Below are 24677 nucleotides of genomic sequence, written 5' to 3' on the forward strand. Positions count from 1 at the left end.
TTTAAATATTTTTATTTTAAAAAGTTAAATTGAACAGAATAAAAAATAAAAATATTCAAAATCATTAATGCACGGTATTTAACAAATGCAATCTCATGGCAATTCATAATATTTATGTTTTGGCAAATTGGTGGCTAATTTAATTTTGTTTTAAGTTTTCATATGACCTGTTTACACTGAGGCAGAGTTGCCAAGTCCAAGTTTTTTCAGCAGAATTAGGCTACTTTAACACTATTGCCGCAGGTTGTTCTTCATGTCCACGGTTTGATACGAACCTAATACTGTTATATTTATTCCCTGGAAGGTGAACTTTACCAGGAGAAAAAAAATTATTTTACCCCCTGGAGTGCGATTTTTAACGTGATTGGACCAGTATTGGGCTAGTTTTAAGTAGCAATTTTGGCAGGTTTCGTTGTGAAACCTGGCAAGCCTGCACTAAAGTGACAGTTATGTTCTGGGATGAACTTTTCATACAGTTCCCCTCATACAAATTTATAAAAAACTGGCAAAAAAAAAAAAAAAATTGTTACATTTTCATGTACAACTGGGTTTTAATTAACATTAATGTATTAAAAATGCTAAAACAAACTAACAGTTAACAATAGTATGTTTAGTGTAAATTAATTAGTATTTTAACAGTATTAATGGTCACACTTTATTTTAAGGTTCAATTCTCGCTATTAATAAAACATTAACTATGACTTTTGCCTCAATAAGCTCCTAATCTACTGCATATTAACAGTTTGCAAGATAGTTGTTAAGTTTAAGTATTAGGTAGGATCAGGGATGTAGAATATGTTCATGCAGATGTTCCTGTTCTTAGTACTAATAAACAGCCAATATGTTTATAATTAGCATACTAATAAGCTACTAGTTAATAGTGAGAATTGTTCCCTAAGTGTTACCGTACTAATATTTAACATAAGTTTAATTAAAATCAACCTAAATTAATATATGTTGGAAAAAATATTGATGTTCATTGTTTATTCCTGACACCTGAAGCATTAACAAATTAACTTTGGTCGTTTACACTAGTTCGTTTACACTGGCGTTTTCACTGCATTTCAGAAACAATCTCTGTCCACACTACACAACTGAAAATGCATGTCACATGACCCTTCATAATGTGCATGATGTTGCCGTTTACACGAACGTCATGGATACGCAGAGTTTTCAAAAGTCTTCGTTTTGGAGTTTTCAAACTAAAACGGGATCTGCAGCGTTTTGGAGGGTCAAAAATGCCGGAGTAGTGTAAATAATCTTAATCTTAAGACTTAATCTTACATGTAAAGTATTTTTATTGATGTTTAATTGCAACGATGTTTCGAATTAATGATGGGTTGTTCTTGAACGATTCTTTCATTTTGAACGAATCTTTAATGTGACTCGGGAAAAACGAGTCATCTCGGGGGAGTGATTCGTTCAGTCACGCATGCGCAACATCCTATTAGGTTCTGTACAGGAATTAGTTCACCTGTTTCGAGTCTTCGGGTTTTTCGAGTCATTCGTTTATCTTATGGGGCTGTCACGTGATGCTCATTTTGCTAAAATGAACGAAATGACTCAAAAAAAGATTTGTTCATTTTGCTGAACGAGACTCAAAGGTCCGAGTCGGTAAAATGATTCGAACTTCCCATCACTACTACGAGTCACTTCTAAGTTCATCGTCTGTGTACTCCGGCTCAAAAAGGTAGAGTATGGTGAAAAACTCATCTTATTTTCTTCTACAACTTCAGAATCCTCCAACAACGTTGTACCTTTTTGTTTGTAAACTGCTTTTGGCTTACTTGCACTCTCTTAGTCTTTGCGTGTTCGCTTTGTAAACACTGGGTCTGTAGTTCTGCCTACGTTCCGTGTGACCTTCTGACATGATTCAATAGTACGTAGCTTCGTGAACGCGCATCCCAGAGCCTGTGCTACACAAGCTTTTGTGCTTAAAAAGTACAAATTCTGTAAAAAATTACAGATAATTTACTCACCCCCTTGTCATACAAGACGGTCATGTCTTTCTTTCTTCAGTTGTAAAGAAATTATATTTTTTGAGGAAAGCATTTCAGGATTTTTCTCCATATAGTGGACTTCAATGGTGCCTGTGAGTTCAAACTTCTAAAATGCAGTTTAAATGCAGCCTCAGAGGGCTCTAAATGATGAATTATCAATTATTTTCTAAATTTTTTTTTTTTTTTTTTTTTACAATTTATATACTTTACAACCTCAAATGCTCATCTTGTCTAGCTCTCTGTGTATTCTGGATCAAGACAGAGTAGGTCGAAAAACTCCCATCTCATTTTCTCCTCCAACTTCAAAATCGCCCTACATCGCTGCAGAAGTAACAACTCAGTGTTTACAAAGTGAACATGCAAAGATTAAACGCCCTTTACAAAAAAAGGTAAAACAGCCATGCAGGACAGTTTTACGACATACCCTAACTGTCTTGAACTGGAATACACAGAGTACACACAGAGTTAGACAAGCGTTTGAGGTTAAAAAGTACATAATCTTTTTTTATTATAAAATAACGAATCGTTTCACTAGATAAGACCCTTCTTATTCGGCTGGAGCCCTTTGAAGTTGCAGTTAAACTGAATTTTGAAAGTTCAAATTCGCAGGCACCATAGAAGTCCACTATATGGAGAGAAATCCTAAAATGTTTTCCTCAAAAAACAATTTATTTACGACTGAAGAAAGAAGGACATGAACATCTTGGATGACAAGGGGGTGAGTAAATTATCTGTACATTTTTGTTCTGGAAGTGAAGTCCTTTAACCCGCGTTCTATTTATGATGTGCTCACACAAAGTTCAAATAATTTGCAACGGTCATTGTCGCGTCCAGTGGTCTGCCCATTCGGGGCGAATTAATACATAGGGCAGAGAACAGATACTGTCATTCCTGACCTTAAGAAAAAGCTGTTAGATGTGAGAATTAGTTCACCAAATTGTTCTTGGCTGTGTGATAAGAGAAATTACATAAAAGTCCTACATGGACAGAAGCAATTATCACCCAATTAATTCTAAGACTCAGTTAGGGGGTGGAAAAAGATCAAGTGACAATGCTGATTACGACTTACTTGCAAAGATAAGCATCAAGGACATCTCACGACCTTTGAGACTTCCACAGATAAGGTGTTGATATCGACAACTGCTTGTCACTGTGATACCAGGTCTTGAGGGATCATGGGAATATCTTTCCTGTTTACTAAAATAGAGAAAGGTCACAAAACATCCCTTTGAAAGGAGACACTAATCCATCAGTCTTTAAACATTAGAAAGGACACACCACTGGATCCCATATGCTAATAAGAAGGCACACAATGGTGTTAAAACACAACAAGCAAGTTCTAAGAAGTATATGAAGAGCAAACTATTAGATTCGGACAAAAAAGGCCTGCTGTCCTTGTATCTAATAGAAATAGTTTGTGTTTGACTGACAGCTGTGGATAGACGGTCCATGTTGAGACCTCCACATGACGTCTGTGGGACACAAGGGGATGACAGGCCGGAATGGGAGCGTTTGGAAGACTAACAAGAGACGGACAGTTAGCTGTGCCAATTGTGCATGACTTGGCGCAACTTAGGAAATGAATCTACACCTTGCAGGCCATTATCTCCATTACCATTTCACAATGATCTGCATGTTGAGAACCATGAGATCTCTGAGCCAAAATGGGATCAGACTATTCTCTCATCCACACTGGAGTCACGTCATGCCATTTGAAGCTGTTCATGATCATTACATCACGATAAGGACCTAAAATTTAAAAAGTTGGGTTCAAAACAAGCTTTACAGACAGCATCTATTGCATATAGGATGCTGCCACAGAAAATAACCAGCTTCACATGTGAAAATTGCCAAATTGCAGTTAAATTGGTGCCATTTCAGTCAATACAACATTCTGCTATTGGCACGTAGTGGTTTTCCGTCTTTTATGCATATCACTTCTACCATTTACATCATAAACAGCACCAAATTGCAGGTAAAACTCGATCCTGTTTAAATCTCATTCCTGAAGGAATATAGCTATTTTTGTAAGAGAAGACAGACTATCTTTACCTGTTCCAATTATTGGTAGGCTAATTTCTTCTTCTTTTAGGATTGAGAGAAGTTTCCAGGCAACTTTTGTCAAGATTTACTACATTAATGTCCACAACAGATTGTGAAAATGCACTTACTATGAATAAAAAAACAAAAGACAAGAAATTAATAGTCTGTCAAATTTCACTACTTGCCAAAAAAATAAATTGTAAACACACAATATACACTACTGTTAAGTAGTTCGGCATCAGTATTTTTTATTTATTTAGCAAGGACACATTAAATGGGGCAAAAGTGACAGATATTTCAAATAAATTCAGCACATTAGGACGATTTCTGAGAAATCATGTGGCACTGAAGACTGAGGTAATGATGCTGAAAATATAGCTTTGCATCACAGGAATAAATTACATTTTAACAACACACTATTATAGAAAACTATGGAGGGCTGTTTCCACCACTGAATTAAACAAACAAATAAATAAATAAATAAATAAATAGTACTGTGACTTTTCTCGCATTTTTCTTGAGTTTACAACCTGCCATTCTGACTTTTTTCCTAAAACATTGTGAAATAAATCCACAATTGAGAGTTATAAAGTCAGATTTGCATGAAATAAACTCGTAGTTCTGACTTTTTCCTCAGAACTGTGAAATATAAACTCGCAATTGTGAGTAAAATCCAATTCCGAGGGGGAAAACTGATATTTTTTTTTATATTATATTATATTATATGTTTATATCTAACAGTTCTCATAATAACTCTAATAACTTGCAATTTTGTTACAAAGTCATAATTGTCAGACTTTATTTCTCAGAACTGTTTATAAATGCGAGTTTATGTCTTGCAATTCTGACTATAATTCGCAATTTCGAGTTTATATCACGCAATTCTGAGAAAAAAAAAGTCAGAACTGCAAGTTTGTATTTCGCAATTCTGACTTTATACCTCACAATTACAATTTTATATCACACAATTCTGGAAAAAAAAAACAGTCATTTTAAATTGTAAAAAAAAAAAAAAAACTAATAATATTAAGAATTCACAATATTACTATTTTATTCTATTTTTGATCAAATAAATTCAGCCTTGGTGAACAAAATTGACTCACAAAAACAAAATATTTATGTTGTTTATAGAAACTGTGGCATGGTCCGAAATGAGTGTCACATGCTATCGACAGAGCTTGTCTTGTTTTGAACCCACATAACATTGTTTCACAACAAAAGAGTCAGCTTTAGAAGGTAAACAAGGGTAGCGTGGCATTGCACATAAATAAAAAACGCAGCTCGGCCTTGAATGTCGAAAGAGAGACAGCTGTCAGTTAAAAAAACCCTCTTCACCTCTAATGACAGGCATTCTAGACACTTCCATTGAGCGCCACACCACAGACAGGTTAAAAGAGGTTGCTGATTGCACGTTCATATCCAAAAAACTGTCCTCACATCAGATATAGCTCAGTCTCGTGTACAATACCAATACAAGACCTGACAGTCACTCCTGATGGCTGTCCGTGCTGACAACTGAATTATTAGAACGACAGCCTCTGATAGGTTTAGAATGTCAGCTGTTGTTATGGCGATTCAGATTTAAACATGTTGCATTTAACTTGTTGTTCCAAACCTGTAATAACTTCTTTCTTCTTCTGAACACAAAAGAAGATATTTTGATAAAGATATACAGTAGTTAGATACAGTAGTTATTAATCCTTTCACATAAGCGTTATACATTGTTAGATATAAAATGTAAGACTTAAGCTCTATAGAGCGTAAAGGCATACATGACCCAATTATCTGGTGCCTAAGCACATGTAAAGAGACAGTGAAGAATAGAGCAACTCAAGAGGGTGAGGAAATCACACTCTCAGTCAGTCTGATACTTGGGAATGTGAACTCCACCAACAGCTGCTGTCAAAGAGAAGATTATCACCTGATCTCCATGCTGTCCCTCAGACCAGCATAATATCAGCACAGGAAACCAGAACCGCCTTACAGAAGCAAACTGTATATATATATTCATATTTTGGTTAAATATTAAAAAGATTTGATAATAGCTAAATGCTGACACTGTTAACCTCACTGAAAGGTTCACAATTAAGTAAGAAAATTAAATGCTAAAAAGTATTATTTAATTTTTAAACAGTAGAGTGATACACAAATATAAATATAAATCTTTTTTGTACAGTAGAATGAAAAAATGAGAGGGGGGGAAATGGTAAGAGACTAAGTATAAAAGAATTACCTGTTTGTCCAACCGGTGGCAATCAGGAAAACTGTTGAGGAAACTTAAAAACAGTGATTACTATTGTGTTTGGTGATGCCTTTGTATAAACACGCTTGAAGTCAAAAGTTTACATACACCTCTGAGAATGTTAATTATCTTACCAAAATAAGAGGGAACATACAAATTGCATGTTTTTTTTTTTTTGTTTTGTTTTTTTATTTAGTACTGACCTGAATACGATATTTCACTACATAGTCCAAAAGTGAAAATAATGGTTGACTTTATAATAAAAAAAAAAATGACCTCGTTCAAAAGTTTACATACACTTGATTCTTAATACTGTGTTGTTACCCGAATGATCCACAGCTGTTGTTTATGATTTCCTTGTTTGTCCTGAACAGTTAAACTGCCTGCTGTTCATCCTTCAGGTCCCACAAATTCTTTGGTTTTTCAGCATTTTTGGATCCTTTTCAACAATGACTTTGATTTTGAGATCCATCTTTTCACACTGAGGACAACTGAGGGACTCATATGCAACTATTACAGAAGGCTCAAACGCTCACTGATGCTCCAGATGGAAACATGATGTATTAAGAACCGGGGGGGATGAAAACTTTTGGAATGTGACGATCAGGGTAAATTTAACTAATTTTGTTTTCTGGCAAACATGCAAGTATCTTCTGCAGCTTCTGAAGGGCAATATTAAATGAAACAAATATGATATTTAACCAAAATAAGAAAAATGTACATATCTTCATTTTGTTCAAAAGTTTTCACCCCTGGCTCTTAACGCATCGTTCTCCTCCTGGAGCATCAGTGAGCATTTGAACCTTCTGTAATAGTTGCATACGAGTCCCTCAGTTGTCCTCAGTGCGAAAAGATGGATCTCAAAATCATACAGTCATTGTTGAAAAGGGTTCAAATACACAAAAATGCTGAAAAACCAAAGAATTTGTTGGACTGGAAGGATTTTTCTGAAGAACAGGGACAAACAAGGGACTCATGAACAACTATCAGTAAACAATTTATCATTCAGGTAACAACACAGTATTAAGAATCAAGCGTATGCGAACGGGGTCATTATTGTTTTCTCTTCTGGACTTTATGTAAACATCTTTTATGTGAAATATCTTACTCAGCTCTGCAAGCATGGTCTTTCTGATTCTGCAAGATGTATGTAAATTTTGACCTCAAAAATTCTCTGAATAATTTTATGTTGAACTGTGTTACTTGCCTTCTAATTTTTTAGTATACACTTTAAAAAAAAATTAAATTGGTGCTGAAACAATTTATTTATTCAGAACTTGCAGGTAAATTTCACAAATAATTACAAAGAAATTAAATTTAAATGAAATTTTGAAGTAGAAAGACTAAAACAGTATATTTTGTAACATACCCTAAAATTCTGTTTTATTTACACCTCAGAATAATCTTTTCTTTTTACAATGTATACACTGTTTTATACCCTTGATATCGTGCCTTTAAAACCTGACTGGTTAAAAAGCAGACTGTGATCTGATCCGGGAGAATGACCCATGCATACTTGCCGGCGCCGTGACCAAGAGCACAGCAGAAAATGAGCTGAGATGTCAACAGTGCAGTGAGGTGTCATATGAAAGTTATTAATGATTACACAGACATTACCGAATGAGATCATCTCAGACACAGAGCCAACATGTTCGCCGAATGCCGTCAGCCAGAGAACATTGTCCTTTAAATACACAGCCACACACACAATAAATACATGTTCGATCCTCAAAGTAAGACCATAAAGACCTAAAGCACGTCCTGAAATATCAGGCTGCCAAGTTTGGTTGAAGCCATGAAGGCGAACAGCTAGTATAAAAACATTCCCTTTGCTATTCAAGGAGCGAGATACTACTGTAGATCCGTCAACCCATACCCCCTGTAGTGGTGGGATAGAGACGCAATGACAGATGTCTGCCTGTCTGGTGACTGACAGAGTTGAAAGAGTTTACAGGAGTGCCACATGGGTCTGTACTGGGAGATGCCTAGGTTCATGAACCTCGGACTCCACAAGGTCTGAAGACTAGAGCGAAATCCTCACCATAATACGGATCACTGAGACCGTCTTGGCTATATTCTATGTCACTATATTTGTCACAATCACGCTCATCCATACTGTACAGACGGTCATGCACACACAGACAGCATGAAGTCCTATTGCATCAGTTACTCAAATCTGAACTGATCTGAAACCGCAATGAAATTCAACTTGGACTTTTTAATTGTAGTTTTTAGTGCACATCGGTTTGCTTTCAAGAACGATCTAGTTCATGCGAGCGCGCGCTTAAAGGACGCATAAAGGAGGCATTATGCACAATTTTCTGTCCTGTAGCCAATAGGGTGTTGGAAAAGGGGCAGGTTCATTCTGGAGAACACTGGATGGGACAGAAATCTGAACAGTATATGGATATTTTGATCCATTTTTCAGTTATTTTTAGGAGCAAATTAGCATTTTGAGCACCCAAAAAAATGGCCTGAAACTTGTATGCAAGTATGCAGTTAAGGCATCAGCATATCTGTTAACATTATGTAACAGAACTTACAGGAATAGTACACCCCAGATGAAAATTTGCTTAAAGTTACTTTCCCTCAGGTTATCCAAGATGCAGAAGAGTTTGTTTCTTCACTAAAACAGATTTGGAAAAGTTAAGTAGTAAACTGCAGTAATTGTGATGGTATTTTAACTAACAAAGTGTTGTTGTTTTGTGAGGTTGTTGTGGATTGTTGCAGCCTTGAGTCCAAGACAAATTTCCTGCAAAGGACAATAAAGTATAATTTTAACTGGACTGGAGTGGTGTGGATTATGATGATGTTTCTATCAGCTGTCTGGACTCTCATTTTGATGGCACCCATTCACTGCTGAGCAGCCATTAGTGAACAAGTGATGTAATGCTAAATTTCTCCAAATCTGTTCTGATGAAGAATGTCTCTTCCACATCTTGGATAGCCTGAGGGAACTACTACTTTCACAAAATTCTAGTCGCTGACTTTGTAAAAGGAACTTATGCCACTTCTGCTTACAGCAGAATATTTTTGATATACATAAGAGTATCAGTTTATGGCCATATCGCACATCTTAAGATACAGTATTGCAATGATTATAAAACTTGATTCTAAAGTCTGTGTGTAAATCTTACCCAGCACAGATCGTCTTCAAGCAGTTTCAGCATCATATGCATACTGCACATAAAAACGGCAAAAGCTTTCTCAAAAATCTCAACTCCAAACAGCTGGCTTACACAGTTTCTGGAAGTCAAGCTTTTAATCAGCTCACTGCAAAAAAAAAAAAGAATCAAAAGTCATTGAGGACTTTTCAGAAAGAACTATTCCTGTAAGAACTATAGATATTTTAATATTCAGAACTTATTCTGCTCTAACGAAACACAGTTTTGAAGTCCTGATAGTCTTGCTGCTGATTTCTGAAACAGAGCATTGGTGGCCAATTCCGGTTTTAGCATATTTGGACCATACATAATATTAGTGGTCGAAAAATAGAAAATAATGAACGTTATTTAACAAGCAAACCTTCCTAAGTTAAGAAATATACATCAGGACAGTTTGATCTCAGACAGATAACAGACAACACTTTATTTCTCAGATAAACCTGGTAACAAAACAACACAGTTAAAACAAAAATACACCAAAAAGAAGTTATTCTTGATTTTAGTTTTCATTTTGCTTTGACAACAAAGAACCTTGAACAAGTGGAGATGAAAATTAGCAGGTTTGAAAATAACATTAAAATTTCAAAAAACTTCGAAAAATCGGACATCTATGCTTGAAAACCACTCACTCACTCGGTGTGCTGCAGTCTGAGGACTACTTTACAACTACAAATTACAATATCTGATAAAACTCGCCTTTCCCAGAGTTCAAAGCGCTGTAGTCCAGGGCTCCATCCTCGCTCACAGCAACACATGCAAATGCATGAAACACATAAAGCACACCAAGATGAGACAGAAGAATAAAGACAAGTTGCTTAAAATAAACGCAAATGCACACACACACGTTAAAGAGTTTTAAACCTCACATCATGAAACACTAGAAGTAGTAAATGTAAGATGACCGAAGGTTTTCTAATGACTAGAGCGCGTTAAAGAGGAATCCTTGGCAAAACTACAATAAATTCTTTTCTCATTAGGTTTTGCATTTGAAACTATGCTGGTTTTGCATCTAATGCTTGTCATTTCACCAAAAAACCCAAAACTTTCTTACCACTTGTTGCAGATCTATAAGGCTCTATACCAGGTGGTGCATAACAAAATGTTCTACATTTCCATAATAATACTTTTTGCAAAATATAAAGTCAGGCATTGTGATCTACTGCAAAAGTGTTATATTCAAAACAACAAAACTAGTAAGATGCAATGTATATGGGTTTCCTACCAAGAGATGCAATTTCACTTTATCATTATTAAAACAGTGCATACAGTTCCAATTATTTTCGGATGGTATTGCAGAAGCCTCAGGGTAGAAGCTGATATGGCATATTTTTATGAAAAGATTAGAACTTCACTACACCACAGTACATTATTACTGCATGACTCCAGAACCACTGGATAATGGTGTTGAGCCATGCTAGATGTAATGAAATCTCATGAATATATTTCACCCCAAAATCAAAAGAAAAAAAAAGAAACAAAAACAAAAAAAACATCTTTTAATACATGAATATGAAATGAAACCTTTATAATAGAGCAAAATTTTTCCCTAAATTTTCATTAATGTAATAAAAATAAATACAACTTTCAGATACATTTCTCTATTACATTAATAAGAATTAAAATGAATAATAACTTACAGAACAAATACATTAGAGCAATAAGAATTTAGGATGAAATGTGTGTAATTATGAAAACACAAAAATTGTAATGCTCACTAAAGGCCTAGTGTAAAATATATTTTATACATTTTCTATTAATTTCAGGGTGAAAAATTGTGAGTATTTAATTTCTGTTACATGAATGCAATTAGAAGCGTAATGGTTGGACCAATTTACAGTATTTTAGTTTATTGTAGTTTTGCCTGTAACTTCCATTAAAGAGTACAGCCCTGGTACAGTCCTCTAAGACTGAAAGAGAAAGACAAGCACTATTCTTACACTAAAACCATCCGCCCCAAAGCCTCCACCCTTATCCAAGACCGTGTTTCAGTGATTTGAATGGTTCATTCATTTCATTTTTTGCATTTCAGAGATTGGTTAGAAATCCCCAGCGGTTGTGGGAGTTGGGTAGGAGTTCTGTAGTTGTGCTGCGGTCAGACCTTCGTAACGGTGCACTGACCGTCAGGGCACCCCGAGCGATCGCTGCTATGCGCAGGGCCGCCACCAGGGGGCGGTCTGTCCAACTGATGCAGTCTATGCCTACCCTGGGAGCCTTCTGTGTGCTCGTCTTCACCTTCGTCCCCAGCCTGCTCGTCTTCATCCTCGCTCGTGCCAGACTCGGATTCGTATCCCGAGGCGTCCGGAGCGGCCGAATCGTCTTCATCGTCTGCATCTTCCTCTTCTGGTTCTTGCTCAGTGGGGTTCATATTGAGTTGGGAGAGAGCTTGTACAAGCTGAATATCACTGGAGGAAGCAGGGCTGGTCAGGTGACCACCTAAGACAGTTGGCGGCCTTACGGGAGCAGCAGCAAAGACGCCTTGGGGACGTACTCCGCTGCCTCCAGTGTCCGCTCCATCCGCCGAACTCTCTCGCTCCGCTGTGGTGCCATCAACTGCTCCGTTTAAATCCGCAACGGCGGGCGCTGCGGTGGGAACCGTTCCTGTTCCCGTTCCTGTTCCCGCTGCGGGATTGGGATCTGGATCGAGTCTTAATCCGGCCACGCCTTTTTTAGGAATGTCCACCACATCCCTCTTCATCCTCCGCCTGCGGCCATGTTCGTTCCTCCTGTACTGCACCATGTTCTCCAAATCGGCTACGTAGAGGAAGCCGGCGATCAGCATCTCAGCGCTCTTCTTGCCCTTGTTGAACGCGTCCTCTAGCTCTCGGCTAGTCCGCTCGTCGTACTGCCACCATCCGTTACGTCCTTCGTAGTACCACGCGTGGCCACCAGTCCCTGTACCGCGTCCGCCCGTCGCTGAAGCCTTCAGCTCTTCAGGCGAGAGCAAAGTGGGACGCTCCAGGAAGTCCTCAGGCACTTCCCCTCTACAGAGGGCGCAGCGTTTGCTGTGCCAGGAAGCTCCTTTCACGCATAGGAAGCAGAAAATATGACGGCATGGCAGGCGTACGGGATGGACGCAGCTCTGCAGGCAGATTGCACACTCTGGAATGGGCAGAGAAGGAGACGAAGGGGACGGGCTTCCCTCCGTCACAGACTCCCCACTCACCTTCTTGCCTGAAGTCAGGGAGTCCACGGAAAGATTAACCTCACCGCAGCTAGCCATGCTGGAAAGAAAATAAAAACACAATGATTTCACAGGAAAAGATGTGTGGAAAAACAAGTTTGGAGAAATGTGCTGCCTACACAAGCTAACATCAGTGATACATAAGCAGATGCAACAAACGGGACACTGTTTGCCAAACTATGTTGCCCAAGCTGAGAAAAGTCACGAGTACACAGTGCTTGCTTGAGCTCTTTGTTCATTGTTGCTCTGTCCGATTAAAGCTCTTGCATTTCCAGTCTCTCATCCTATAAGTATAAATCCACTTTTACAAGAACGAGTGCCATTCATGCCTTATCTGTCAAAATAAAACTAAAGCCTTGTGCAACACAAAATAAAAAGAGCTGTTTTTTTATTTAAAAGCACATTTGAAATGAAATCAGAAGCATAATGAATGAAAGCAAGAACTATACTATATGTTGTTCTTCATTTACACTCAAAATCTTTGTTTACTATTACACATCTATAAAACTGTTTCCTAAACCGTCTGGCTTGACAGGACAACCCGTGTATGCTCATAATGGCAAGCGCCCCAAATCAGACGCAGAAATGATCTAAATATATCATGACCCAAATCCTTTACAGCCAAACCATTTACGGGACATTTTATGATGCTGGTACAGAATATACTAGAATATCAGACATTACTTTTATGTTACATCAGGTGAGGTTAAACACAGAGACAAAATAAAAATAACACATAAGAATAATAAAATATATTATAATATTTCTTCGCAAACATTTATATGAATACCAGCCATAAAGAATCAATTATATTGTTAAGAAAAGTTAACAAAAATGACTTGTTTTAAATAATACAATTAAAAATTAATATTTAACAACTTACATGTAAAAGAAACTCAAATTAGTAAAATGTTTCATTTATTAAAAAAAAAAAGAATTTAAAAAGTAGAAATATTTGTAAAATATTTTTGTAAACAACTCGTATACAAATATTTAAATTAATATTAGCCATCAAGAATCAGTTCCATTTATATATTTAACAAATGTTTCACTAAATTGTTTTAAATGGTTTATAACTATAAAATAATGGTAGAACTTTACAAGTTTCATTAGTTAACTACATTAGTTAACATGAGCTAAGAATGAACACTACTTCTACAGCATTTATTAATCTTAATGTTAATTTCAAGATTTCCTAATACATTATTAAAATCATAACTTGTTTGTTAACATTAACTGATGCACTGCGAACTAACACAAACAATAAACTACTGTATTTTTATTAACTAATATAATAAAGATTATTAAATGGTGTAACAAATGTATCGTTCAGTCATTCATGTTAGTTAATACATTCATAGTTAACAAATGACAAAAGTGTTACCAAATAAAATAATTACATTTTAAATAATAAAATTAAATCATTAAAATGTTACATCAACAAAAGCTCAAAAGGTACATTATTGATAAAAAAAAAAATATATAAACAATATATAAATGTATATTCTCATAATAAACATACATATTTCGACTCAATCAACGGTTTTATGTTGAACGGTTAAACTGAATGTGTTTTTATATTGCATTACAGGCCCAAATCCCTCAAGAACTCAAATAATAATTACATAAATCTACCTATTTACACATGTAGGTATCATATTAATAAATTATCCAACTACACACATTTAATGAATGAGATGTATGAGGCTTTGTATGTGCTGATGTTAAGATCAGATCACTGATAGATCAGATTGAGGCCTGTAGACAGGACAACACCCCTGACCAAAACATAACAAGAACAGCCTTATTTAACATTAAAACACAGTCCGTAAACCCTTAAAACGATCGAATTATAAATTACAAACATGTAAAATGACATATTTTCATCGTAAACTGGCTTACTTGAATAAACATTTATATTTTTGGTGATTTTGCTGCGTCTTCTCTGAATGTCTTTCAGTTCACTCACCTGACAAAATAGCCGAAAATTCGCCTTTTTCTTTCAGCGACGATCAGATTTGGCTCATCTGCTAGTCACCGGATGATCACTCATTGTTTGTTTATTGACTAAAACGGATCGGTAAGGTTAGAATTCGCTCGACACAGATGAACACAATAATGTTTTTACGGCTCCTCAGTGATAATAAGACCGTTGATGTGTTCGTGCGCATCCGCTCTGCGCAAAATTTGCGCAGAACCTTAAAAAATACGACTCTCGTATCATGAAATACAGTGATGGTGTTTAGCGTTTAAGTTGCTAAGAAACTTTATCTAAATGTAAACGTTTACAGATCCACATCATCTTAAGACCCAGCATAAAAGATTTTGTCATCTAAGTATAAGAAAATGCATAAGAAAAACACTATTTCAAAAAAAAAAAAAAATAATAATAATAATAATAATTAGCTGACATAGGCTACAACTATTTGAAAATATGTAATCTAAATATTGAGAAAATCGCCCTTAATGTGTTCTTAGTAATGCATATTACTAATCGAAAATTAAGTTTTGATATATGTAGGGTACAAAATATCTGTATTGAACATGATCTATACTTAATATTCTAATGATTTTGGCATAAAAGAACAATCGAAAATTTTAACCCAAAATACCCGTGCTACTTATTAGTTTTGTGGTCACATATCTAGACTGTGATGTGCGCACATGCGTCCATTTTGTGTTATGTTATATTTTCAAGACAGTGTCACTAGAGGGCACAATTGTGTTAGGGGAAAAAAGCAGGGAAACAGCTGCTTGTCCCCCTGAGGATTAGTAGTAAATCTGCCTACATAACCAACTAATTCAACTAGAAAAGGAATCTATTTTTAAGTGTTGCAAGTAGGTTAAGAGCACATCAGTTTAATTGTACGCAGAATCAGAAGTTTTCTTTTACACTGCGAGTGAAAACTCAACACCTGGCCCCGAGGATCGGATTATAATGTTGGCATCTTTCCTGTTATGCCCACTGAACTGCATTAATCTCAATTATAGGAGGCAGTACAGTTATAAACAGATCCGTGCCTATCCTAAAATATGATATTCACACTGCACGCCTGCAGGATTTTGCTTAAGTAACAGCATGTGCACCAGACACACTGCAGTCCATCTGTAGCCTTGTTCTTCCTGTATTACACTAAAATCTCGTGTTGCTGGATGTTCTTTGTCACATCTGCGCTCAAGGGAATGCTGTTTCACAGCAGATCAAATAACTCTTCTCGGCTTCTTGGGAAAAAAATGGTCTTGGTGTCGTGATGCAGAGATAATCATTTGATGCGTGCAATCGTGTGTAATACACGGCATTAAATGAGAGAAATTCTTAAATTAGAACGGAAAAGAACGCTTTATTCCCCGTGGCTTTGTTACGCTAGGATGGCTGAGTCTTCAGTGTGCGTGTATGTGTGTGTGCATGTGTGTTTACATGCGTGGGTGCCATATGCATGAAATCAATGTGTGCTCATTTTCCACAGCTGTTTAGCACGACAGCGCACAACCCCTCTCAGAGTGTGAATGACAGCGGCCACATGAGATCTTTCACACGAGACCTCACTTCTTCCTCAGGGGGGTTTCCTTCGCATGGTCCATCGGTCTCCATTACTCCCCTCGGCTCACCAAACTTTCCTCTAATTCTCACTTTTTCATTTATTGGCACTTCTGAAGTATTTCAGCTTCGGCTCCCTGGGCCCTGGAGGATGATGGTAGTTTATGAACCATCATCTAAAGCACAGGAACTCGCTGGAACGTTTCCCCAGGGATCTCGTTCCTTTCCCTTCTAACATGGTTTCTTCACCCCTTACGCCTTCGCGAGGAAGAACCACACTGCTCGCGTGTCCTCCTTTTTCGCGTTTTCCTTTGAGCCGTGGCTTATTGTCAGCAGTTTTTCAACGCTCCTGTCACTGCCAGCCACCTGGTAACAATAAGATACCATCAACGGCAGAGGAGAGGAGGCAGCTAAACTGGGGCGTTGTAATGAACGCACACACACAGACTCGCAGGTATGAGAGTACCATGCCACGCATTCATCTTCTCCAGTTATTGGGGCTGCGTGTGAGGCAAATATTCTCCTAGTCATTGTTATTCTATGTATACGGTAAAATTAGAAATAAACAGATTGGAGCTGGATCCCTGCTGAAATTACACTCGGAGGGAAACAAGCTGACAGCATTGTATTGTGGGAACCCATTTACGAACCCAGGTCACAGTTTACATGGCACACATTCATCATTGTGCATATATAGGGGATTACAAGTAGATTATTAGGCAATACTGGAAACATTTCAGCATAAAGTTCTTGATATACTGCGCTGAAACTCCCAAGCAATATCCTCTGACAGACTATAAACTTTAAGGCAATTAAAAGGCAATTACGCTTCAGTTTTGGCTAAACAGAAAAGGAGCAACATCAAGAATATGCAAGCAAAATATTAAACATTTATGGCCCTATAAAATGTCCAAATAGAACAAACTTTCTCGTGTTTAAATTACTGTTGAGAATCATTCAGTGAGCATTGTAGGTGGGTAATTTGTGGAACAATAATGATAATTAGGATGTGATTTTATTTTAAGATGGTATATAAAACAGCCAGTGTAAATCTGAGTGTTAATATGTAACAGAATTTAAACTTCAAGGCTAAGAAAACCTCAAAACAGACCAGCATTAAGCTCAAGATTATGCATGTAAAACATTAAACATTTATGGCTGCATTACATCTGCAAATAGATTTCTTTTTCTTTTTTTGAGCTGGAAAAAAGTTTTTTCTTGTGTTTGAATGAAATTTGAAAATTACATTCAGTTGAAAATTATTCAGTGAACACTGCAGGTGATTTGTAAAATGTTATTTTACATTGCTGTGGTATATAAAACACTCCAAGGCTGTGTGTGTTTGTAAATCTCAGCACTCAAAGTTTACATTTCATGGCAGTAAAACTTTAGTGTCTGTTGCATGCAGGTAATGTTTGGATCAAGTAGATATTTCCTCAAAAAAAAGTGCTGCTTTACAAAACCCTCCAGCAATTGCAGATGGTTGCCAGGACATTGTTATGCAGTTGCTAAGGTGTTTGGGGTGGTTCCTAAGTGGGCCAAGTCCACCCTTCTGTATTATTCAAGTCTCTGTGGAATTGTTTTTATCGTCCACCAGGTTAAACTTGTATAGGTGGAAGCAGGAATTACCTTATAATTTCTGTGGGGTTTTTTTTATATTTAAAAAAAATAATTCTGATGCAGTATGTCCAATAAAATAGTAGTTTAGGATCAGCCTTAAATTATTTAGTGTATTATTTTGTAGTTTTGTGTGTTACCATGATGGTCAGATTTGTCTTTCTGCCACTCTTACCTTAGTTGCTGTAAGGTCAGAATGTGTTTGTGCTGTTTTCACAATACTGCAATCGACAGAATATAACAGCTCAGTTATTTTCACATTATATCACTATTGTTTAATTTAATTACAATATTCCATGGTTTGTCTGGTTTTACCTGTGCACTCACTGATCAAAAAACTCTACACAATCAGTGTTCATCTATCCAGGAATCTAATCTGCAAGTCGCGTCAAAGACTATAGAGTGTTTTCACAATGCGTCATCAATCGGCCGTATTGGCGGCACTGAACGTAAACAATGCCACTGAACCAAATGAAACTTGCTGAAACTAACTTGCCACTGAAAATGTTCAATTATCATCATGTTTTGGGCTGTACTAATCGTTCGGATTGGAAAAAACATACCGGGAGTACTACAGACTGCCAAAAGTTATAACAAGAGTTATAAAAGAGTGCAATAAACTGTCTGAGGAACAAAAGACATTTATGGTTGGCCAAAATAAACCAGGATTTCCAGGGCAAGAATCTTGACAACATTCAAGTTTGTTCTTATCATTTCCAGTCAGGTAAAGTGAAATATTAGTCTAATATTTTGTTTAATACTGCTCGTACGTATCTTTACCACCTGTTAACTTTAGGATGGCAAAATATTGTGCCCTTTCCTTCTTACTAAATACTTCTCTATATGATTTAGCAGCTTCCACACTTTTTTTCTGTGGTTTAAACAGCATAAATTAGCAGAACAACATATTCAGTAGTACATTAGCTGTGCACTTAATGCTGTTGTTTACATCCGAGTATCTCCAATATGGCCGCTTAACTGACATCCGGGTAACTGACCAAACTGTGACTTCGCGTTCTCTCATTCAAATGCCAAAATACGTTAGAACGTGGAATATGTCCGAATTTCGAATAGCTAATTGGCGCCATCTAACGGTTATCCTTTGACAAAATTGTCTGGAGGACTTGAGTATACTTTAAAATTGAACATAAATTTTGATTTGTATGAAAACGAAACATGCTTGGGAGAAAAAAAAACAGCGAATCGCAAAAAGGTACGGAGAGCTCGATAAAAAGAAAAATTGAGTTAGCATCAAACAAATGTATATGAAAATATGAGCTATATTGCAATATAGGTTTTGTAAATCAATATTATATATATGAATTTATTTGGCAAGTGTAATAAGCAGAATAATGTACGACCAGGTGGCCAGTATCGCGTATTTATTTATTCAGCGATTATTCACAGTATATTGATACATACACTTAATAAATGTTAAATACAGTCAATGTACCTCACGTAATGTTTGTGACATCCCTACTATATTCTAACGATTAAGTTCTGGGTTACGGAAATGCCTTTATCCTCTCAGAAATGTGAGGAAAAAAGCCTAGTATTATTTTAAGTGTGCGCAGCGCTGTATAGTGATGATGCGTGAGAGAGAGAGGGAGAGAGAGAGAGAGAGAGAGGGGGGGACAGTACGCGCTCCTCAATGTGCGTGTGTCTGTCTCTCAGACCTTCACCAACACAAGACACAAGACTCTCCAGGTGTCATTTAAAATCAGCCTCTTGTAGGTAAGATCTGATGTGTTTTTTTATAAGCGGCAGGTTGCATGTATAACACGCGTCTGATATGTCATCAGCATAATCAAACTTATTAAAGCGGAAACATGCGCTGGATATCTGGATAGCCTATCTACAGGCACTTATGGTGCCTCCATAGACATGTGCTGTGGGAAAAGACAGATGCTCGCTGATGTGTGCAGGTTGGACGCGTTTCATGTGGATGCATTTGGGAAATACATCTTTCGGTTTTGCTTCGGCTGAATCTTTGACAGATGGAGCCGCGCTGCGCGCACTGGTGACCGGTGACCGGTTACCGGAGCGCACGGACTCGCAGCGCACTGTAGGCTGCTCATTTACTAGCTAATTAGTCGCTCCAGTCGTCTTCAGTGTTTTTGGGTCACTTCTTACAGATTCAGTCTTGTTAGAATGACCTGAGGTTAACTGTCTTGATCAAAGACACATGGTTGTAGTTCATGATTCATGATGCGGTTCAGGAACAATAGTGGATAGTTCATCAAGCCTTGTGGGGATTGAACCTACAACCTCACCAGCTGCTCTGATTCTCTCCGTTATTGTAGTGAACATCTGTGTGTGCGTGCATGTTACGCTGTAGGAGAGACCGGGGCAAGTTGTCACGCCTTTGATACTCCAATTCTCTCAGATAAAGTCTAGATAGATAGATACTGAACTTGAAAAAGAACAAGAGTTAATGAAGACTTTGATGTCTGGCGGGGTTTATTGTCACACTGAATGCTGTTTAATTTATATTTTGTATGAAGAATGTTTAGAATGTTTAGTCAACAAGCAATTATGAAACTAAGCATGAAGATGCTAAAATGAAAACCACTGAACTACTGTATCATCTTGGGCAATGGATAATGAATTGTGTACACTAAAATACTCTCATTTAGACACTCTCACTAGTTAGGGAAACAAGCATTTGTGTAATTGGACTTAAAATCTTATGTTAGCCTACTTTAGGACTTCCTCATGTGACAAAATATCCTCACAAACGTCTTGAAAATGGATTTGTTAGGGCTTTTAAGATTCATAAATCTACCACGTAGTGTATACAATTCAAAATGTAGATTAGAATGTGGTAATTATAAATTGCTTGATGTGAGAACAATTGAAGTATATGGGATGTCATCAGAAGTCTAGGGCTCTGTTCCAAAACCTTGCAAGCTGCATATGTGGGCCGCATCATAAGAACCTTCCAGACGTGAAGTCTGTTCCAAGAGATACCTTCTTTGAGCAATTTTTAAGCCAACATTGCATGTCTCTTTTGGCAATCCCAGAATGCAGTAGTGGTTAAAAACTAAGATGGAAAAACTAGTCAGTGTTGTTTTATATTTATAGGCTACATTTATATTTGCATATATATGTAATTCTAAGCATTGTAAATATTGAATGAATCCTCAACTGATGTTAAATTTCATTTATATTCATTTCAGTACTGAGACGTATTGATAAAAATAATTACCGCCTATTTAGCACATTCCAACACAGACACTAAAGAGGTCCTTTTGCACAACTTGGCCAAAAGTGTATTATTATTTTTTTTTCAGCGCTGTCTTTATTGAATTTATAAACTTTAACATGAAAAAAATAATAATAAAAGAATCAGAGAAAAGAAAAGAAAAGAAAAGAAAAGAAAAGGAGGGGGGGGTACATTAAAATGAAAAATAAATAAATATATAAATATATGTACATATACATAAACACTTAGATATCAAAACAATGGTATATTAATATCCTAAGGTGATAAATGTTAAGCCAAGTTACCCAGAAAATAGATTTGGATTAGCTTCCTTCAAACATACTATAAAGAGTTTCCAAAAGTGTATTATTAATAATAATTAAATAATTAAGAGTAATTATTATTATTGAATTAACATATAAAATTTAAAATACAAATAATTATGTATAATATATATATATATATATATATATATATAATTAAAATAATCATTATTTTATGAAAATATAAAAACTATATAATTACAAAATAAACAAAAATCAAAGTATTTTCTAATATTTAACTAAAATAAAAAATGAGTGTTCAAGAAAAAAAATATATAATAATTTTATGTTACCTCACAACAGTAAAAGTATGATACTAATATTTATGTCTGTCTTTATTTCTTTGTTTTAAATTGCTAAACCATCAAATATTTACCATGGTGTTGTATAATTACCATATTCATATGTCATGCTGTAATATGAAGGCACTTTGTTAGTGATATTTGTGCATGTGAGTAGAATCTGGTATGGCTTATGGTACTTGTTGCAAGAAAATAATGAGCTTTATGACAGCTCAAACCTGGCAAACTGGCATTTATTGTGAAACATTTTGGCTTCTGCCTGATTTCTAGTCTTTAGTTTGTCTCTCTTAATGGATTCCATGCATCAGTGTGAGCATTAAAGCAAGATTACTGCAACAACTCACTGTAATTACACTCTTGCCCGGTCAGAGTGTGTATACGTGTGTGCGTGTGCTCCGGCTTGTTCATTAAAGAACAAATTTGTTCAACAAATGTTCTGCAAATTATTAGTCCCAGCTTGCCTGTTAGGGGTGGAAACTGCCATTCAGCTCCGTTTGCAAGTAGAAGCACAGATCTGCATGAGATACCGAAGCGAGTTTCGTTTCCAGTGCCTTTGTGGGTCAGCCATTTAAGGCTTTAACATTCTCTGAATCTCTCACATGCAATATGTGTGCGTCTCCTGTCGTCTGCCTGTGCGAGTCTGACAAGCTCGCGGGTTATTTTTACTGGCGGCTGTGTTTTGAGTCCAGTGAAGTGAGACTGGAACAGCGATTTGCCATTTGAGATGCAGTGACCATTCATCATTACCCATCTGAGCCTGTATGAATCACAAATATTCAGAAACCTCTCACTCTTTCTAACATGCGCTCTAACTAACATTTGGCCACTTCCATAGCTTTCTTATTTAATATTTAATTTTTTTTATTCAATATTACAGTATTATCAATTTTTTATTATTCAATCTTTTGCTTCAACAATTTCCTATCTCTCTAGCTTTTTTCTGCTATTATTTAAACAGGTTTTATAATTAATTTAGACAGGGAAATCGACCTACAAAGTTTTGATATATTTATGGTAGGAAATGTACAAAATATGTTCATGCAACATGATCTTAAAGAAAAAATCAATAATTTTGATACGCATACAATGTATTGTTGGCTATTGCCACAAATATACCCATGCTACTTATGACTGGTCCAGGCTCACATATCAGTATACATTTTATTATCTATTTTAATTTTATTTTATTTTTAAAACTTATTGATCTTATTGATGCAAAAAAAAGTTTTAATCACAAAATGAAAAAAAAAAATCTTACTGTTTAGTTATTTTTATTGGATGAGAGATTGAGAGATGAGAGATTTACTTTTTTTTTCCTTCAAAATGATCTATTTTTAAGGTATACGTATTTTCTGAAGATCTTATTTTGTTCTATTCAAGTTTCTCTTTAACCTTCACCCACAGCAGGTAACCCTTGCTTTAAACACAGTTCACCTATTACATATTAAACCGAATTCAAAGACTTTTTAGAAGGTCTTACGCACCGGAGAAGCTGAGTGTATCCCAAATGTGCAGAGCTCTAATATCTACTCTCCATGATAATGCCGAGTTTGTTTTTGTTCATTTGATCTGCAGACAGGATGGTATTCATACTGACTGTCAGAGAAAAGTGGTGTTTTGAGGTAGTGCTAAATGATTTACTTTACACTTTGTCAGTTAAGCATTTCCAAAGCAAACCTCTCACTTTTGCCATTTGAAAGTTTAAAATCCTGCATTAAACATCAGAGACATTTTTAAGCAACTCTAAACAGAGGCTAGGTTCAGAAGTATGTGTTACATTAAAACTTTCACATGTTAAAAAGCGGCTCCTGCCTGTGTAAAAGTGGTCCTGTTGATTTCAAGGCATTGCTGTGGTGTGTTGAGTGTTGTTTTTTTAATTCACTTGTTGCTATGCTGTCGCTAGGGTGTTCTGGATGGTTGCTAGGTGATTGCTTGCTGGTCGAAGTCAAAAGAGCCCACCTTCAAGTCTCTGTGATATATTCTGGTCTGTAAGTCCCAGTTTTTCTTTGTAAAAATGTCTTCAGATTTTCAAGAACATAATGGAAATTAGCTGAAAATGTACTCACCCTCAGAATTATCCAAGATGTAGATGAGTTTGTTTCCTGATCGGTACAGGTTTGGAGAAATTGAGCATTGCATCACTTGCTCACCAATGGATCCTCTGCAGTGAATGGGCGCCGTCGGAATGAAAGTCCAAACAGCTCAAAATAACAACACAGAAAATCACAAGTACAGCTCCAGTCCATCAATTAAAGGAGTAGTTCACTTCCAGAACAAAAATGTACAAATAACTTACTCACCCCCTTGTCATCCAAGATGTTCATGTCTTTATTTCTTCAGTTTTCTTTTATTTCTTCATTTCTTCAACATTTCAGGAATGTTCTCCATATAGTGGACTTCTATGGTGCTTGTGAGTTTGAATTTCCAAAATGCGAAACTGCGGCTTCAAAGGGCTGTAAACGATCCCAGCCGAGGTATTATCTAGCGAAATGATTGGTTATTTTCTAAAAAGAAATTACAATTTATATTCTTTTTAACCTAAAATATTCGTCTTGTCTAGCTCTGCGATGTACATGTGTACTCTGTGCACCTCTGGTTCAAAACAGTTAGGGTATGTCGTTAAAACTCCCATCTCATTTTTTCCTCCAACTTCAAAATCATCCTACATTGCTGTTTTACCTTTTTTTTTGGTAAAAGGCGTTTAACCTTTTTGGGATGTTCACTTTATAAACACTGGGTCGGTACTTCTGCAACGATGTAGGACGATTTTGTAGTTAGAGGAGAAAATGAGATTGGAGTTTTCGACATACCCTAACTGTTTTGTCCCGGATTACACAGAGTTCGCATGCACATCGCAGAGCTAGACAAGACAAGCATTTGAGGTTAAAAAATATAGAAATTGTACTTTTTTTTTTAGAAAATAGGCAATCGTTTTGCTAGATAAGACCCTTCTTCCTCGGCTAGAGCCCTTTGAAGCTGCATTTAAACTGCATTTTGGAAGTTCAAACTCGCGGGCACCGTAAAAGTCCACTATATGGAGAACATTCCTGAAATTTTCCTCA

The 24677-nt window shown here is 36.4% G+C and overlaps 2 protein-coding genes across 4 annotated transcripts in view; one reads left to right on the forward strand and one right to left on the reverse strand.

Moving 5' to 3' along the window:
• Positions 1–9842: 9842 nt before the first annotated feature.
• rnf146 (ring finger protein 146) lies at positions 9843–14813 on the reverse strand. Its single transcript, XM_051096881.1, has 2 exons — positions 14600–14813; positions 9843–12670 (listed from the first exon to the last, which is right to left on the reverse strand). The coding sequence occupies exon 2, from the start codon at positions 12667–12669 to the stop codon at positions 11542–11544; it is 1128 nt and encodes a 375-aa protein (XP_050952838.1). The 5' UTR covers position 12670; positions 14600–14813; the 3' UTR covers positions 9843–11541.
• Positions 14814–19420: 4607 nt separating this feature from the next.
• The window catches only part of LOC127155029 (cadherin-11), a 97257-nt gene continuing 92000 nt past the window's right edge, over positions 19421–24677 (forward strand). The window contains exon 1 of one of the 3 annotated variants that reach the window (XM_051096970.1): positions 19421–19519. The gene's annotated coding sequence lies outside the window, so the exon portion shown is untranslated. The remainder of the gene's footprint in view (positions 19520–24677) is intronic. The other 2 variants (XM_051096971.1, XM_051096973.1) reach the window with 2 other exon arrangements.

This window comes from Labeo rohita, chromosome 23 (assembly GCF_022985175.1).
Source record: "Labeo rohita strain BAU-BD-2019 chromosome 23, IGBB_LRoh.1.0, whole genome shotgun sequence".
NCBI classification, from domain to species: domain Eukaryota; kingdom Metazoa; phylum Chordata; class Actinopteri; order Cypriniformes; family Cyprinidae; genus Labeo; species Labeo rohita.

Bases quoted from the DNA above. Each gene is read 5' to 3' on its own strand.
- rnf146 (XM_051096881.1), bottom strand. From the start codon at position 12,669: ATGGCTAGCTGCGGTGAGGTTAATCTTTCCGTGGACTCCCTGACTTCA.